This window comes from Muntiacus reevesi, chromosome 2 (genome assembly GCF_963930625.1).
Source record: "Muntiacus reevesi chromosome 2, mMunRee1.1, whole genome shotgun sequence".
Taxonomy (NCBI): Eukaryota; Metazoa; Chordata; class Mammalia; order Artiodactyla; family Cervidae; genus Muntiacus; species Muntiacus reevesi.
Window position 1 is genome coordinate 258,937,290 of NC_089250.1, and position 15,986 is coordinate 258,953,275.

General features: G+C 40.7%; 2 protein-coding genes across 14 annotated transcripts in view; one reads left to right on the plus strand and one right to left on the minus strand.

Moving 5' to 3' along the window:
* Nucleotides 1-7,874, minus strand: part of ZNF382 (zinc finger protein 382) — a 39,806-nt gene extending 31,932 nt beyond the window's left edge. Inside the window, exons 1-5 of one of the 13 annotated variants that reach the window (XM_065925852.1) lie at nt 7,403-7,873; nt 6,897-7,117; nt 4,575-4,647; nt 2,170-2,321; nt 1,796-1,891 (exon numbers count right to left, since the gene is read on the minus strand). In XM_065925852.1, coding sequence (XP_065781924.1) covers nt 1,796-1,891; nt 2,170-2,320 — 247 coding nt within the window. In that variant the 5' untranslated portion in view covers nt 2,321; nt 4,575-4,647; nt 6,897-7,117; nt 7,403-7,873. The other 12 variants (XM_065925862.1, XM_065925860.1, XM_065925859.1 and 9 more) reach the window with 12 other exon arrangements.
* LOC136161222 (zinc finger protein 260) overlaps nt 1-15,986 on the plus strand; it is a 115,497-nt gene that overhangs the window by 48,965 nt on the left and 50,546 nt on the right. The gene's annotated exons all lie outside the window — the stretch shown is intronic.

Sequence of the window (15,986 nt, forward strand, 5' to 3'; positions counted from 1 at the left end):
CTTTTACTTTTATCTAGTTTGTTCCACTTTTTCTATTTCATATTCAGTGCTTCCACTTCATTTATATTCTCCAACTTCTCCATCTCTTCATTTTTTTTGAAGTTTTTCTCAAGCCTTTATCAAGTGTAGTAGAAAAGCTTTTGTATACACATACACACACATATATATATATACATATATATATTTTAGAAAATTTAATGAATTTTTGCCTAACTAAAAAAATTATGACATTTTTATTCCACTTGTTTGGCTTAGTATGAATAGAATGCTAGGTTTCTAATTAAAAAATAGGTATGCAACAAGCAACAAAGTTCTCTGTATAGCATAGGGAAATATAGTCAATATCTTGTAATAATATATGATGGAAAATAACTTCAAAAATAATATATGTGTATTTATATAACTGAATCACCTTGCTGTGTACTTGAAACATTAAGAATGAATGTGAGAGTCTCTCAATCATGTCTGACTCTTTGCGACCCCATGGACTATACACTCCAAGGAATTCTCTTAGGCCAGAATACTGGAGTGAGTAGCTGTAGGGATCTTCCCAACTCAGGGAAGAAACATTGTAAGTCAACTACATTTCAATAAAGTAAATATATTTTTTAAAAAGTATACATGAAAAAAGTCCAGAATAGACAGAACTAATCTGTGTTGGTAGAAATCCCAGTAGTGATTGTCCTGGGGAGGGATTGCCTTGGAAGAGGCCTGATGGAACTTAACAGGTTAGTAACAGTGCCCTTTATCTTGATTACAGTGTGAGACACATGGGTTTCCACTTCTGTCAGAATGCAAAGAACTTTACACTTAAGATCTTTATGGACATTGTATCTACAAAGCATGGAGTGGATTCTCAGTAAAATAATAGCAGCCAATAGTTCATAAGCATAAGTCACACAAGGAAAGGATTTATATAGAGATTAATATTTTAAAAAATTTAGATTTTAGAGGCATAGAAGTCAGCCATATATAGGTACTTCAGAGATCTCAGGCCTTTAAAAGTACATTCCTAAATAAGATGGCTACTACCAGGAAAAAAAGAAAGTAATAGTTGTTGATAAGAATGCAGAGAGAACCCTTCTACCTTGTTGATGAGAATGTAAAATGGTGTAGTCACTATGGAAAACAGTATGGCAGTTCCTCCAAACATCAGACATAAATTACCAAATGATCCAGCAATTCTACTTTTGGGTATATACCCAAAACAACTGAAAGCAATGACTCAAACAGATACTTGTACACCCATATTCATAGTAGCACTAATCACAGCAGCCAAAAAATGGAAGCAACCCAAGTGTTCACTGAGAGATGAAAGAATAAGCAAAATGTCACATGTATCTATAATTGAATATTACTCAGCCTTCAAATGGAAGAAGAGTCTGATACATACTATACCATGGATGAAACTTGAGGACATTACGTTAAGTGAAATAAACTATTCACAAAAAGGACAAATACCATATAATTTCACTTATATGAGGTATCTACCACAGTCAAATTCATAGAGACAGAAAGTAAAATATTGGTTGTTGGGGGCTAGTGGAGGTGGGGTAATAGGGAGTTATTGTTTAATGGGTACAGTTTTACTTCTGACAAATGAAGGGTTTTGGAGATGGATAATGGTGATAGTTGCATAACTATGTAAAAGTACTTAATGCCATGGAACTACATGCTTAAAAATGGTTAAGATGGTAGATTTTATGTATATTTTACCACAATTAAAAAATACAGATCTCCAAAAATACTCAAAGACATCAACTACCTGAGTCCTCTGGACATTATACAGACTCACCTAGGTAACTCTGACTTTGAAAAATTTTCTCTGTTGTCCATAGTTCTTTTCCTTGTTCCAATTTGCGGATCATATCAGGCTTAGTTATGTGAAATCCTGATAATAAAAAATAAGACTTGGTCTAAGAAGCTGTTAGGCTTTAAAACTATTGAAGGAAGAGAAAGATACAGCTTCAAGGTGGCTATTAGACAAGGCTATTAATGTCCTACCAAAGTTAATACCTTGCACTAGGCAAGTGAGGACATAATCATGCTTTCTATTAACAAAAAGAGATTATTCATCACCTCTGATCTTTGAAATTCAAAGTTCCACATGTTTCAGAAATTCTTGAAAGGAGATGCATGACACAGAAACACGCAAGGAATTTTCCTTACCCACAGAGATGAGGTGACAATAGTTTTCCAACATGACATCTCTGTAGAGGGCCTTCTGAGCAGGGTCCAGTTGCTGCCACTCCTCCTGGGTGAAGTCCACAGTCACATCCTTGAATGAAACTGATCCCTGTAAGGGCATACTCCAGTTCATCCTAAAGTAATTGGAACTAGTGAGAACTAGACACTGGAGACCATGTTCGGTGGTCAGACCTGGTCTTCTTGTGTTTTGTACTGTAGAAAATTCTATCTGGAAATACATTCAATTGTATTTACCTATTATCTCATGCTAAAAATATATGAGATCATGCTCTTTGCCTTGAATGTGATTGGTTGCTTGGTGCAGTGAAACAAAACCTTGACCTTGCTCATAAGAAGTTACAGGGCAAAAGAGGCATATGTTTAAATATTTACACTCAATAGATATTATAGATGTGATGACACAAATATGTACAAGGGAAAATACTATAGAGTAAGATTCTGGATTCTAAGATTTCACTGAAGACATAAATATTTTGTACTCACAATGAATTTATTTTGTAGCACTACATGTCAATGGGCTTTTAAAATACATTGGGAGAGTAAAACCAGTTAGTAAATTCAGGAAATAGCAAAAGGTACAATATGTTAGGAAAGAACCTTTGGGCTTAAGAAGAAAACAGTGTATGAAGAAAAGTATGGGCATATTTATGTAATAATACTGGATTTTTTTTTCTACAGATCAGTAGTCTTAAAAATGCTTTAAGTACCCTCCCAACATATAAATCATTAGTTGGCATTAATAGCAATCCACATTGTAAACAATTAATGTTCTTGAATGTAAACTACTACTATCTTCCTCCTTTTCAGTATACTGTCTTGTACATTTTGTACACATGTCTTTTGTAACACATGCTCTACTTGGGATCTACTGTTTTAAATGGAGTATTAAAAATGAAGAAATGTTAAGTCAGCACATATGTGAAAAAAACTTGTACTTTAGAGGCAATATTCTTGAACACTAGAGAAGGCTTGAAGTGTGTTAGGTGGGAAAGACAAGTACCCACTGTTGGAGGTCTGTCTGAGATTAAAGTGGTATTAATGGTCTAGACAGGGGACAATTGTTTGTTCCATGGTAAGTTTCAATAGAATTGATAATCAATTACTTGTAGAGTAGAAAAAAAGAGAGGTATAGCTCTCAGGTCATCTGCATAGCAAGTGGGTAGGTGCTGAGACTAGAAAAAGGAAATGGGAAGCAGGAGAAAGAATAGGCTGGACCAGAGGTGGTAATGAGGTAAACCCAGGGAGTGTACTTGAAATGTCTATGGAACATACAGGCAGTGATAGCTGTTGGAGGCTGGATATATGGTCCTGATACTCTGGCTAAAGGTCTAGAATGGAGAGCAGTATCTGAGGGTCACTAGAATCACATCAGTATAACCTTTGGAGTGAATGTGATTGTACATACACAAAAAGAGACATAGAGGAGAAGAGAACCAATTGGCATCTGGGGAAAATCCAGAATGGCATTTTAAAGATTGGTAGATAAAGAGGAATTTTTTGAAAGAAAAATATGGGAAGAGGAGAAAGTACCAACTTTGACTCAAGAGTAGACTATTATCTCAAGAGTGAATGAACACATGCATCTTCTTCTCCTGCACCCACATATAAAAATTAGAAGAAAGTAAAAAGATAAAAATACATCTATAACAGCACTGAAGTACAGAAAGGTTTTTCACTGGTGGGTCACAGTTTGTAGGAATTGCTGACAAACATGGATAAAACAGAAAGATCAGAGATGAATGGGAAATTTCAGTTTTCTGTATAAGGTTGCAAGCAAATCTCTATCTTAAACACCTCACAAAACAGGAAATTTAATCACAAAATAATAATGTGATCTATTAATTTTACCTCCCACCATACCATTGCAAAATCTAGGTCAGTGGAAATTATCAAGGTTTTGCATGTCTGCTCCTTGATTTCTTACAAATCTAGATCTCAAATCAGTGTCTACGTAAGATAGATTCATTCAAGTAATATAAATAAAGATAATACATTTCTCTTCCAGCAGTACTCTCATGAGAAGACCATGAAAGGAGACGATGAATGATACATCCAATCAGTATGTGAACATTGGCTACAACTAGAAACTGCATTTGAGGAAGGCTGAAGTCTATCCTGTTGGAATGAGAGAAACTGGGAATAGGGCTGTAACTAGGGTGAGGCAGGTGAGACACATGGGCACAAAATTTAGGGCTGGATAGCCCTGAGAGTCCCTCTTAAATTTTGCATGAAGGCCACTTGCCTGCCCTACTGGAAACCAGTTTGATGGAAGTAAATCCCAATATCCAGAAAATTTAAGAATAGAGAAGCAAATGTTCACACAACCTAAAAACAAGTTACTTCAGAAAGAGGAAACATCATCTCACCTGAGGCATGGCTTTGATGTTTGCAGGAGATGAGCCTTCTCTTTTGTGCTTTTCTTTGGAAAAGGGAAGAGTCCTGAGAAGGCAGAGATGGGAAGATACAAGGAGCCATGTGAAACCAGATTTGACTTAGATCTCTCAGAATAACTCAGTTAAACCTGCATCTATTTTCAATTTCAGCACTTGCTCACTTTGTGTATCCCACACAAATCCAGGACAGAGATTAGTAGGGAAATGGACCAATCCTGTTCCCTCACCAATGCCAGAAACCTAATCTGGTGAAGGAGAAGAGATTCTGGGGAATCTGTTGTAGCTTGGAGAGAGGGAATATTGTGTTTTTCCTTCTGCAGCTCCACCTAATGTCTCCCATGGAAGACAAATTTATCACATATTTCCAAATCGTTCTTCATGGATTTCCTATCAATTTACATTGCTATCAGCAGTGCATGAGAACACCTCCCCAAACCCTAATGAATGCAATTGAAAATAATTTTAATCTCTGCCTACATATATCTTTAATCTCTTCATACATATATATATGTGTATGAAAGTGAAAGTGAAGTCGCTCAGTTGTGTTTGAGATCCCATGGACTGTAGCCTACCAGTGTACTCAGTCCATGGAATTTTCCAGGCAAGAGTACTGGAGTGGGCTGCCATTTCCTTTTCCAGGATATATATGTATACATCTCTAATTTACATATTTCTTATATGAGAATAAGCTCCTTTTATTTCTTTTCTGTGAAGACATCTTATAGTATATTTGTTTTTCTCATGGTGGTGTTTATTTTATAGTTGGTTGACATTATCTCCTTTTTCAATTTAATAAATTAACTTATTTTAAGTTGAAAATAATTTTTAGCTGCTCAAGTGACTATTAAAATGTTTTTGCCTTGTGAAGATTTCTTCCCTATATGTATTCTTTAACAATACTATGTACTAAACAGTCCATATTTTCTCAGTTGATGTGAAATGCCATCTCTATCATTGTTACATATCCCTACATACTTGAGAATATCTGGATTTTCTATTTAATTTCTCTACTTCATCTCTTTGACTCACCTGTACATTCTACTTAATAAACAGTTAATTACTGAAGATTAACCATTATTTATTAGTGACCTATTAATAGTAGTTTAACTACTAAACAATACTTTTTAGCAATACAGGTATAGCAATAGAAATTGATCTTTCCACTTTGTAGGCTTCCAGGCAGAGAGGAGTATATTCTGCTAAATGAAGTCTGATGCATTGATTGCTACAGTGAATGCTTTAACTAGCAAAATAATATTTTAATTACTAAAATGAGATTGATCTTACGATTAAAAGTATACCTAATACTTTGATATCATGGAATGCCGTAAGAAGCTATTGACCCTGCCACAGATTTCATCCAGAAGCAGGAAAACTTATTCATATATCGCTGTTGAAAGTGTTGCTAGTGTATGCAGTGTGCAACTCTTTGTGACTCCATGGACTGTTGCCCGCCAGGTTCCTCTGTCCATGGAATTTTCCTGGCAAGAATACTGGAGTGGATTGCCATTTCCTTCTCCAGAGGATCTTCCCAACGCAGGGTTGGAACCCCCATCTCTTGCGTCTCCTGCATTGGCAGGCAGATCCTTTACCACTGTGCCTCCCGGGGAAGCCCCCTGAAAGTGCTAGTTATGGATAAAAATAAATGGTGGTTTGTTTTTTTTTCTGCATGCTACTCACAGAACACTAATCATTTTAACACACTGGTTTTAGTTAGTGTGGGTTTCCCTGGTGGCTCAGACGGTAAAGAATCCGCCTGCAATGCAGGAGGCTAGGTTCGATCCCTGGGTCGGGAAGATCCCCTAGAGACAGGAATGGCTACCCCCTCCAGTATTCTTGCCTGGAGCATCCCATGGACAGAGAAGCCTGACGGGCTACAATCCATGGAGTCACAAAGAGTTGGACACGACTGAACAAATAATGAATGCTTCCCTGTAGTGAACCTTACCATCTGGGAATGATGAAATCTTACCTCTTCCTTTCCAGTACTTATACCTCTATTTTATTTGCTAAGTTGCTACGAAGTTACAATTTTGGAGGCAGGCTTGATGATCTCTATTCAGATAATCAAATCTTACCTATCTAACTAGTGGCCAGTTTCCCAATCAAAAAAAAAAAACTATCACAAAACAGTAACAGTAGGTTACAAACACACGCAGAGTTAAATTCTATCACTTCAGAAAAGCACCATAGCACAGGCACCCGCGTATCATTCACAATCTCTGACAGCACATTAATAATTCCAGGCGAAGTCAGAAAATCACATCACAAATCATTTCGCTTCTCCATAGTCACCTGCGCTCTCAAACAGGGCTCACACCTATTCGGAAGAGATACACATGCAGAGGAATCCCCACGCAGCAGCGAGACTCATTCAGTTTTACACACAGTCAGCCGCAACACTGCACAGAGCAGCAGGACGCATCCACAACGCTGCCGGTTGGGTACAGGCGGCCGCCTCCATTTGGTACACACACACCCGCGGTGTGAGGTCCTGCTCCTCGCGACGGAACTCCCTCGGGGTCAAAACAGACAAAAATCTCCCTTCGGAAAACTCGCTCCAGGTCACACAAGATTGTCACCTTCAGGGTCACGCCCACGGGCCACGCCCGAGGCCGCGCTCTCACAGATCTAAATGTCTGGTTTACCAAGGGCCCGGCTCCGGTTCCGTCCTCATAATTATAGGCCCGTTGTGGACTCCCGGTTTCCCCCCTAGGCTCCCCATCAGGTACGGCTTCCCTAGTCCGCTCTCCCGGGCCGGAACTCCCAATTCGCGCCCCCTCTGGGCCCCTAGGACCTACCAACCTCACCCCAGCCAAGGCTCAGTCGTCTGCGCCTGCGCACTCGAGCACTGGTTGGCGCTCCCAGGAGTCCACGCGGCGGCGGGTTAGCAGCGGCGAGGTGCGGGCTGCAGGCGCTAGGTCTGTTTCTGCCAGGGTCCGCTTTTCCGGGTTGGGCTACGTTTCTCACAGGCTCTGAGGGCACGAATGCACTTCGGCCTCTGGTTTATTTTCCCCTGACCTTGTAGTCATAGTTTGCCTAGCGGTGAGCGGAGGTGACTCGGGTCTGGATGCAGGAGGAGCTCACTGCTGGAGTCCTGAAGTTTCCCAGGCACGGATGCCGCAGGTAGAGGCGGGAGCCTTAGGCTTTGCAAGTCACCTGCTGAGGGAAGGTGACTGTGGGTGTGACTGTGTGCCTGCGTCAGCGTAAGATGTGGTTATGAGTGCTTTGAGAAAGAGCGAGAACGAGTGTGTGAGTGACGGGACCGGGCTGTGTACGTGCGGACTCTCTGACTGGTCCAGGTTAGGCGCCTAAGACTGTGAATGTGGGCGGGGCCTCATTAATGACCCTGCTCGGCGGCGACTGTGAGGCTTTAAATACTGTGACTAAGTAACCATTTGACAGCACTATTGTAACGGGCTAGAGTCTGATCACTGCCAGCCGAAGGACTTACCAGGTGGCCCAGTGGCTAAGATTTCCAGGTTCCCAATGCAGGGGGCGGGGCTTGATCCCCAGTCGGGAAAGTAGTTCCTACTTGCTACAAATAAGAACCTGCGGAGCCACATAAACAAACAAACATGAAGCTACCATCACCTTTATTTAAAAAGCAAAACAAAAACTGGCCTGATGTGGCTTTTTCACTTTTAGTAGGGTAGAGCTTCATTTTTGTAGTTCTAGCGTTGAGGAATCCGTGGACAAGATCCCTGTGTGACTGTCTGTTCCTGTTAAGCCTCTGAGACCCTTGTTAACCACAGAGACCCTCAGTTTTATTTTATTTATTTATTTATTTTGAGACTCTCAGTTTTAAATCATGGCCCCTGTTGCCTTCATCAATGTACCCTGACTCTCTTGTCTAGCTTAAGAGCTTGATACACAGGCATTCAGTACATTAAGTGTAGCCTGTTCAGGCACTAATTGTCAATTCCATGGTTTCTTGGAATTTGTTGGAATTCTGGGTTTTCTTTCATTGCCTCTGTATTTTCACTTTTTAGAGCCACATTACACCGGAATGCTAGCTGCACAAAAGTAGCACTCTGGGTCTTCAATATATTGAGAGGTAGAATGATGGTTGCAACTAAAAAAAAAAAAAAGCATATTTCTGTGTTTATTAGGGCGATTTTAGAGCTGGAATTACCCCTAAAGCAGGGTGCTGGGAAACCATGATATTAAGGCATCAAGAGTAAAATTTCTGCTTCCAAAGATTCCTTTTGGAAGCTCTGTGGTGGCAAACTGCATATTGCATACATACAGTGTTTTCATAGCTTTGTCAACAGGAAAATTCGGTGAACATAGAAACAGATTCTGGTCCTAGGCTACAGTTAACTGATTTTTCTTTACGATACAGGGAAGGGTAAACAGTATTCCAGTTTTTCTCATCCTTCCATTGGGAACATGGATGATGGAGGCTTGCTAGCAATGAAGATTGTGTTCTTATTTAACCTGTCTTGGTATGAAAGGCCTGTATGTCATGATTCCCTTTCTCCTCCAAGTTTTGCTGTATTCTAAAAGAAGAGCCATGAAAGGGAAAAAATGTTGCAGTCACACATCTCAAACCCAAGCTAGAGGTCATTTTTGAGCATTTTGTTTCATGGAATGAATTAAATGCCCTACCGAATAGTGACTAATCCATTTACCTGGTCTCAAGGCCTTCTCTTCTTAGTTAATGATAGTTATTAATACCATGAGGATGCATCCCCTTCTTTCCCAGTTCCTCGTCAAATGCCTTTCCTACAGTTAATTTTTGTATAACTACTCACCACCACCTTGCCCATGTGCTGTTTTTGCCTGAGTAGATTTATGACACAGAAAGAGTCCTCTGTTACATGGTGATTTGTGAGGGAAGAGACCAATGCTTAGGCAGAATTACACATTAGATACCTTAGATTTTCTTCAAAGACATGAATGGGGAACTGGCAAGGAAGGAGAAGGTTTGATTTCAGTAACAGTCTTCAGTAAAAACAGTCTTCTGTTTTGGAGGCCTTTAAGAATATTATCTGGAGAAGGCAATGACAACCCACTCCAGTACTCTTGCCTGGAAAATCCCATGGACAGAGGAGCCTGGTAGGCTGCAGTCCATGGGATCGCTAAGAGTCGGACACGACTGAGCAACTTCACTTTCACTTTCATGATTTGAGAAGAAAATGGCAACCCACTCCAGTATTCTTGCCTGGAGAATCCCAGGAACAGGGGAGCCTAGTGGGCTGCCGTCTATGGGGTCGCACAGAGTCGGACACGACTGGAAAGTAATGGCAGCCCACTCCAGTGTTCTTGCCTGGAGAATCCCAGGAACAGGAGAGCCTGGTGGGCTGCCGTCTATGCGGTCGCACAGAGTCGGACACGACTGAAGCGACTTAGCAGCAGCAGCAGCAAGAATATAATATTATCATCCCCTGGAGAAGGAAATGGCAACCCACTCCAGTATTCTTGCCTGGAGAATCCTATGGACAGAGGAGCCTGGCAGGCTACAAAGAGTTGGACACAACTTAGTGACTAAACCACCACCAAGAATATTATTGGGGATTTGTACAGGGACATCTCTTTGAAGGGCAGACATTTTTTCCCAGTGGTTTAGGAGATTTATATGATACCGTCACTCCAAATCTTTGTTGTGATGAGACAAAGAACCTAGGAGCTTACACTCGCCTGACAGTACCAACCAGTTCTTGTATAAGATTTGCCATCATTTTTTTCTTTTTTGAGTCACATAATTGTGTAAACTGAGAGTCCGTACTATCTGAGTCTTGAACAGAGGTCAGCAAACCATGACCCTGTCAGCAAAATGCAGCTTGTAGCCTGATTTTTTGTATGGCCTGTGAACTAAGACTGGTTTTTAACATTTCTCTGTCACTGAAAGCATATCAAAAGGACACTATTTCATGACATGAAAATTACATAAAATTCAGATTTCATTGTTCATAAATAAAGTTTAGAATTTTGTGAAAACATTTTGTGGAAATTTGTTTTCTCTCGTTATATTAGCATCTAAATAATATCCTTGATTTTGTCTTTTGGCTCACAAAGTCTAACATATTTACTATCTGATTCTGAGAGGGTAACAGGCAGGAAGGCCAGGGGCCTCCAAACAGAGAAAATAGGCTGAAAGTGGCAGACATTTTTTATCCCTCTTTTAAGAAGCAGGAGGAACCAAACTAGTGATATATATATATTTTTCCTTTCTCTATACAAATTTAAAAAGAGGTTTCTGTTAAAATACTGTGTTGCCACAATGACACCTGGTTCTACCTGAAGTGAACTTTTCTCAAATCTTGAGTTAACCAATGAAGTTTTCTTATGGAAATGTTTGCTTAAGCTATGCTAATATACTATGCATTTACCCCAGACTCTTCTTCAAGTCAGTTCCACCTAATGGCACAGAAATGACTTGATAAACCAGTATGTTATACTTAGACATTGTTCCCCTAATCTATGTAAACGAAACTATTTGTATGGTAATCTGCCTTTCTACAAGATTCAAGTCAATCGTTTTATGGCCCTTCTCTGAGTTTTAAGACATTCCTTTCTTTCATTAAGAGACCACTAGTAATTATATAACATCCAGCTAAAGACTAGCGGGGGGGGGGGGGGGGGGGGGGGGGCGGGGGGGGGGAGGTTATTCTTTCTGCCCACTTCTGATACCTATGTCAGAAGCTTTCTCTGTCTCCTTTATACTTTAATAAAGCTTTATTACACAAAAGCTCTGAGCGATCAAGCCTTGTCTCTGGCCCTGGATTGAATTCTCCTCTGGAGGCCAAGAATCCCAGCGTCTTTTCGTGGTTCAGCAACAACCTTTCAGTTCTTTACAGAAAAATTTACTAACCTTTAATTCCAGAGTCCACATCCCACATGGTGCTAGTGGTAAGGAACATGCCTGCCAGTGCAGGAGACCTAAGAAGTGTGGGTTTGATCCCTGGGTTCAGGAAAATCCCTTGGAGAAGGGCATGGCAACCCACTCCAGTATTCATACCTGGAGAATCTGATAGAGGAGCCTGGAGGGCTACAGTATATGGGGTCGCAAAGTCAGGACACAACTGAACGCCTTGCAGGCACACATGCCACATCCTGTACACCTTGTGTCCTCATAATCTTTCTGGTCATTTAGGGCTTCCCTGGTAGCTCAGCTGGTAATGAATCTGCCTGCAATGCAGGAGACCCTGTTATAGGCACGCTTTCTGGGAAACAAACTCACTCAGAAGGACAATGCAGATAGTGGAGTGAAGCTTATTACACCGGCGGGCCCAAAGCAGAGTCTCCTCTTAGTCAAGGACCCCGACCAGCATTTGTGAAAACCTTTTATAGCCCAAGTGTATGTGTCCGAACCCACCACCCCAAATTCCTTGAGACTTACAAAGGAAGGGTAAATACAATCACAACAATCCCATCATTCACGTGTTATGTGATCAAACAGTTAATAATCAATAAGCCCGCGGTTACATTCCAACCAGTTAATAACCGATAAGCCTGTGGTTATGTTCTGATACTGTCCGGAGTCAGGGGTGATTGGTGTATGTTTTTTCTTAGGCGATGAGTAACCTGGATACAATCTTCAAGGTTCCCCTGTCCGGAGGGGGTCTTATCCTTCAATTGTCGTTCCCATAGGCACTAAGCAGAGAGTTCAGAGTCCACTGGAGAGGCAGCGGAGCACAATCAGCATGGACAGGCCTGAGAAAGAATACTGGCCCTATGAATTCCTTCTTCAAGCCCAGTTCGATTCCTGGGTCGGGAAGATCTGCTACAGAAGGGATAGCCTACTAGTTGCAGGAAGGAGGACCCCTTCCAGGGCCCCAAACCGGACTTTGTCTAACACTCAGAAATGAATTGTCCAAGGAGACACATGTGCTGACAAAACAAGAGATTTTATTGGGAAAGCCCACCTGGGTGGAGAGCAGGAGGGTAAGGGAACCTAGGAGAACAGCTATTCCAGGTGGGATTGGTTTCCGGGTTGTCTTTAGCCAATCATTCTAACTCAGAGTCCTTCCTGGTGGTGTATGCCTTGTTCAGCCAAGATGGATACCAGTGAGAAGTATTCTGGGAGGTGGTTGGACATGTGGTGTCTCCTTTTGACCTTTCCTGAAATCTTCCGGTTGGTGGTGGCTTATTAGTTCCGTGTTCCTTACCAGGACCTCCTGTCTTAAAATAACTCATGCAAATGGTTACTATGATGCCTGGCCAGGGTGGGTGGTTTCAATCAGTGTGCTTCCCCTAACAACTCCCCCCTGAGAGACTTCATACTCAAGATACTTTTTGGGAATTGGGGCGGAGGTCTCTTTCTTTTGTGCATGGGCGTAGGCCTGCCTAGCAGAGCAAAAGTCTCTACCAGGTCTAAGTCAAGGTATTTTTTGTCTGAAACCAGCATTCATCTTATAATAACAGCAATTTAGTTTGAACCTTTGATTCTTCTCAGAGACAAAATAGACAGGGGCCAAACAGGAGACCTAACAGGATGGTCATCACTGGTCCCCAGAAACAGGAGGCAACATTTGGGGTGAGGGCTGCAGGGTTTGTGACTTTTTTTTGATTGGTTGGTGGTGAGGCAACAGAGTTGTGTTTCAGGAATCTTGTGTTTAGTCTGAAGTTATCATCCTCCACCTGGGTGGGGGCTCCAGTTTCACAGAACTCAAAGACATTGTTATGCATATTTCTTTGAGTAGGAACCAGGACCCTGTCTGGAGGCTGTACCACCATTTGATTGTTTCAACTCTGTTTCTGTATCCCCTCCCTTCCCTGATAAGGAATTGTTTGAATCCACCCTTTGGAACTCTGGGAAGGTCAAGGAGGTTGAATGAAGCCTATATCTTACAGATAAGAAATGGAGAACACAAACCAGATCTGTACTCCAGAGCCTCACAGAGTTTTGCTCAGTTTTAATTTAGGGAACTAGGCAACAGTTGGGCTTCCCTGATGGCTCAGAGGGTAAAGCATCTGCCTACAATGCAGGAGACCCGGGTTTGATCCCTGGGTCGGGAAGATCCCCTGGAGAAGGAAATGGCAACCCACTCCAGTACTCTTGCCTGGAAAATCCCATGGACTGAGAAGCCTGGTAGGCTACAGTCTATGGGGTCGTAGAGAGTTGGACATGACTGAGCTTCAGTAGACAACTATGACTGTGATATCTTGCTGTCAAAATGGGGCATAGAACTGTCTCAGCTTGGAGAATAGACACTGAATTGGAGGTATTTCTGAGTTCCAAGTTCTAGATCTGAGTCTTGTATGATTAAAATCTCAATTAAAAAAAAAAAATCTCAATTTCTTGGTCTGCCATTTTGGTGTAACAGACCCAATTAGAAGTGGTTGGAGGAGTGATAACTGGCATTTTAATAGACAAAATAAATCTCATTTCTTTTTAGAAGAATAGGCCTGAAATCCAGTCTGGACCTGGCACTTCGGGGAGATTTGTAGCCAGGTAGCCAGTTGTCTAGTTTTATAAAAAGTAAGGTTGCAGTCACTAGCTTATAGCAGACATTGTTTTGAGGATGGCGGCATTCAAGCCTGACACAACTCAGAAAACTCAAATGTTTAGCAATACAAGGTCTAATCTGAAATTATACCCATAGCATCATCTAGTTATTTTCCAGGATGTCTGAACCATAGCTACCCTATTTTGACTTTAATTGTAAAATTTTTCTCAACAGCCAAAGCAGATTTCAGTGACGTCAGTGTTTTTCTAGGTATGAGAAGATGTAAGAATTGAGACTCATAAAATCTTCTCTTGAAAAGACCTAACTATCTGAAGGCCTGTTCTGCCAGTTTTTTCCAGAGCACAGAGTGCCTCATTCCTGATTTTCACCCTGAACTCCTTTCAGGGGAGTTGAATGTCAGCAGCTGCAGTGGCCATGATTTAATCTTTGTGGATGTAGATGGCAAGTGTCAGTTTTCAGTTGGCAGAGCCCCTTTTTGCTCATAAACTTGACCATGATTCTGAAGGGGACATTTCATGACCATTTTACCCCATGGTGCTGAGAATGTCCATTCTCAGGTTTTGCAAAGATTTTGTTGACAGGTCACTCAATGTGTTGTTACTGGACTAGTCCATAAAACAGTATCCTAAATTTTCTAGACCACCTATCTTACTAGCCTCTTGGTCCAGGGAAACATTCCCCCTTGTCTCTTTTCATATCTAGAGTTACACTGTTACCATCATTGATCTCATATGGAACTATATATTATTTTATCAGAGGCCTCAGTCACACATTTGGCAGTGTAAGAAACAGCAATTTTGTAAAACAGGTGAAATACATATAACATAGCAGTATTAGTAAAGTCACAAGTAAGACTTAAGAGCTTTCATTAGATGTAGCCCAGTACATCCCAGGTCATCTGACTTGGTCTACTCTGTAGAATCTTTATCTTTCAGGGAAATTATATATTGGCACCACCTATAAGGCATATAGCCCAGTTTTTTAGTGTTACTAGACTGATTATTTTAGTATGATTTAATTGTTTTCAACACAGAGGAGACTTTAAATGTAAATTACCATAGCCTGGTGTTATCTATATAAATCTGTCTCATAATTGTGGGAGATTTTTCCCTCCTTTGCTGAAACTTTGTTTGTTGCTCTGATTGAGTTTGAGTAATAGAAGAAAGTTCAAATTTATGGCCAGAGTCAGAGCAGGCATTATTAATTTGCCTGGTGAGGGGATCCCATCTAGTAATTACAATAGTGTCTTGAATATGACTATAATTTTTTTTTGAACTAAATTTTTTCAGGGCCAACCAGTTAGACCCTTGTAGTAGAGAAATTCACCAAGGTAACCCAGAACTAGACACAGGTAATTGGCCACAAACCCAACAATTGGATTGATTTCTAAAACTAGTATAGGATCAGGCCTATGATAGAAAAGCATTTGATTTATATGTAAAGGTCTAAGAAGTCAAGAAAACATTATAAATGATCATATGAATCAGGTCCAGCATCTTGGGCAAGCTGTCTACCTCTAATGTCATCATCTTCTCATCTTGGTGTAGTGTAGTTTTTCCTCTGTTTGAGCATCATTTTAAGGCGAAATCAAGTCAGCTGTCTTCTCTATAGACCAATCCAGTGTAGGGGCCTTTGGAAATGGGAATTAATCTAAGAGTTAATTTCCCTTCAGTTTCATTGTGCATGAGCTAGTTGAGTACCTGATAAAAAAGCCTTTCCATCCAGGTTGGAGACAATTCTTTAAATTATGTCTTTTCCCAGTCCTGGTTGCAGGTCATGAGGTTTCTGATCTTCATCCAAAGATAGATTACTGAGATAAGCTTTAGAAACAAACTTAGGGTGTTCTTTAATAATTTAATTAAATTTTACATTAGTACCACATAACAGCAAAGAACTATCTAAGAAATGAGTACTACTAGATGCAGACCTCCATTAACAAACTGGGATTTAACATTTATTGAAACATCTT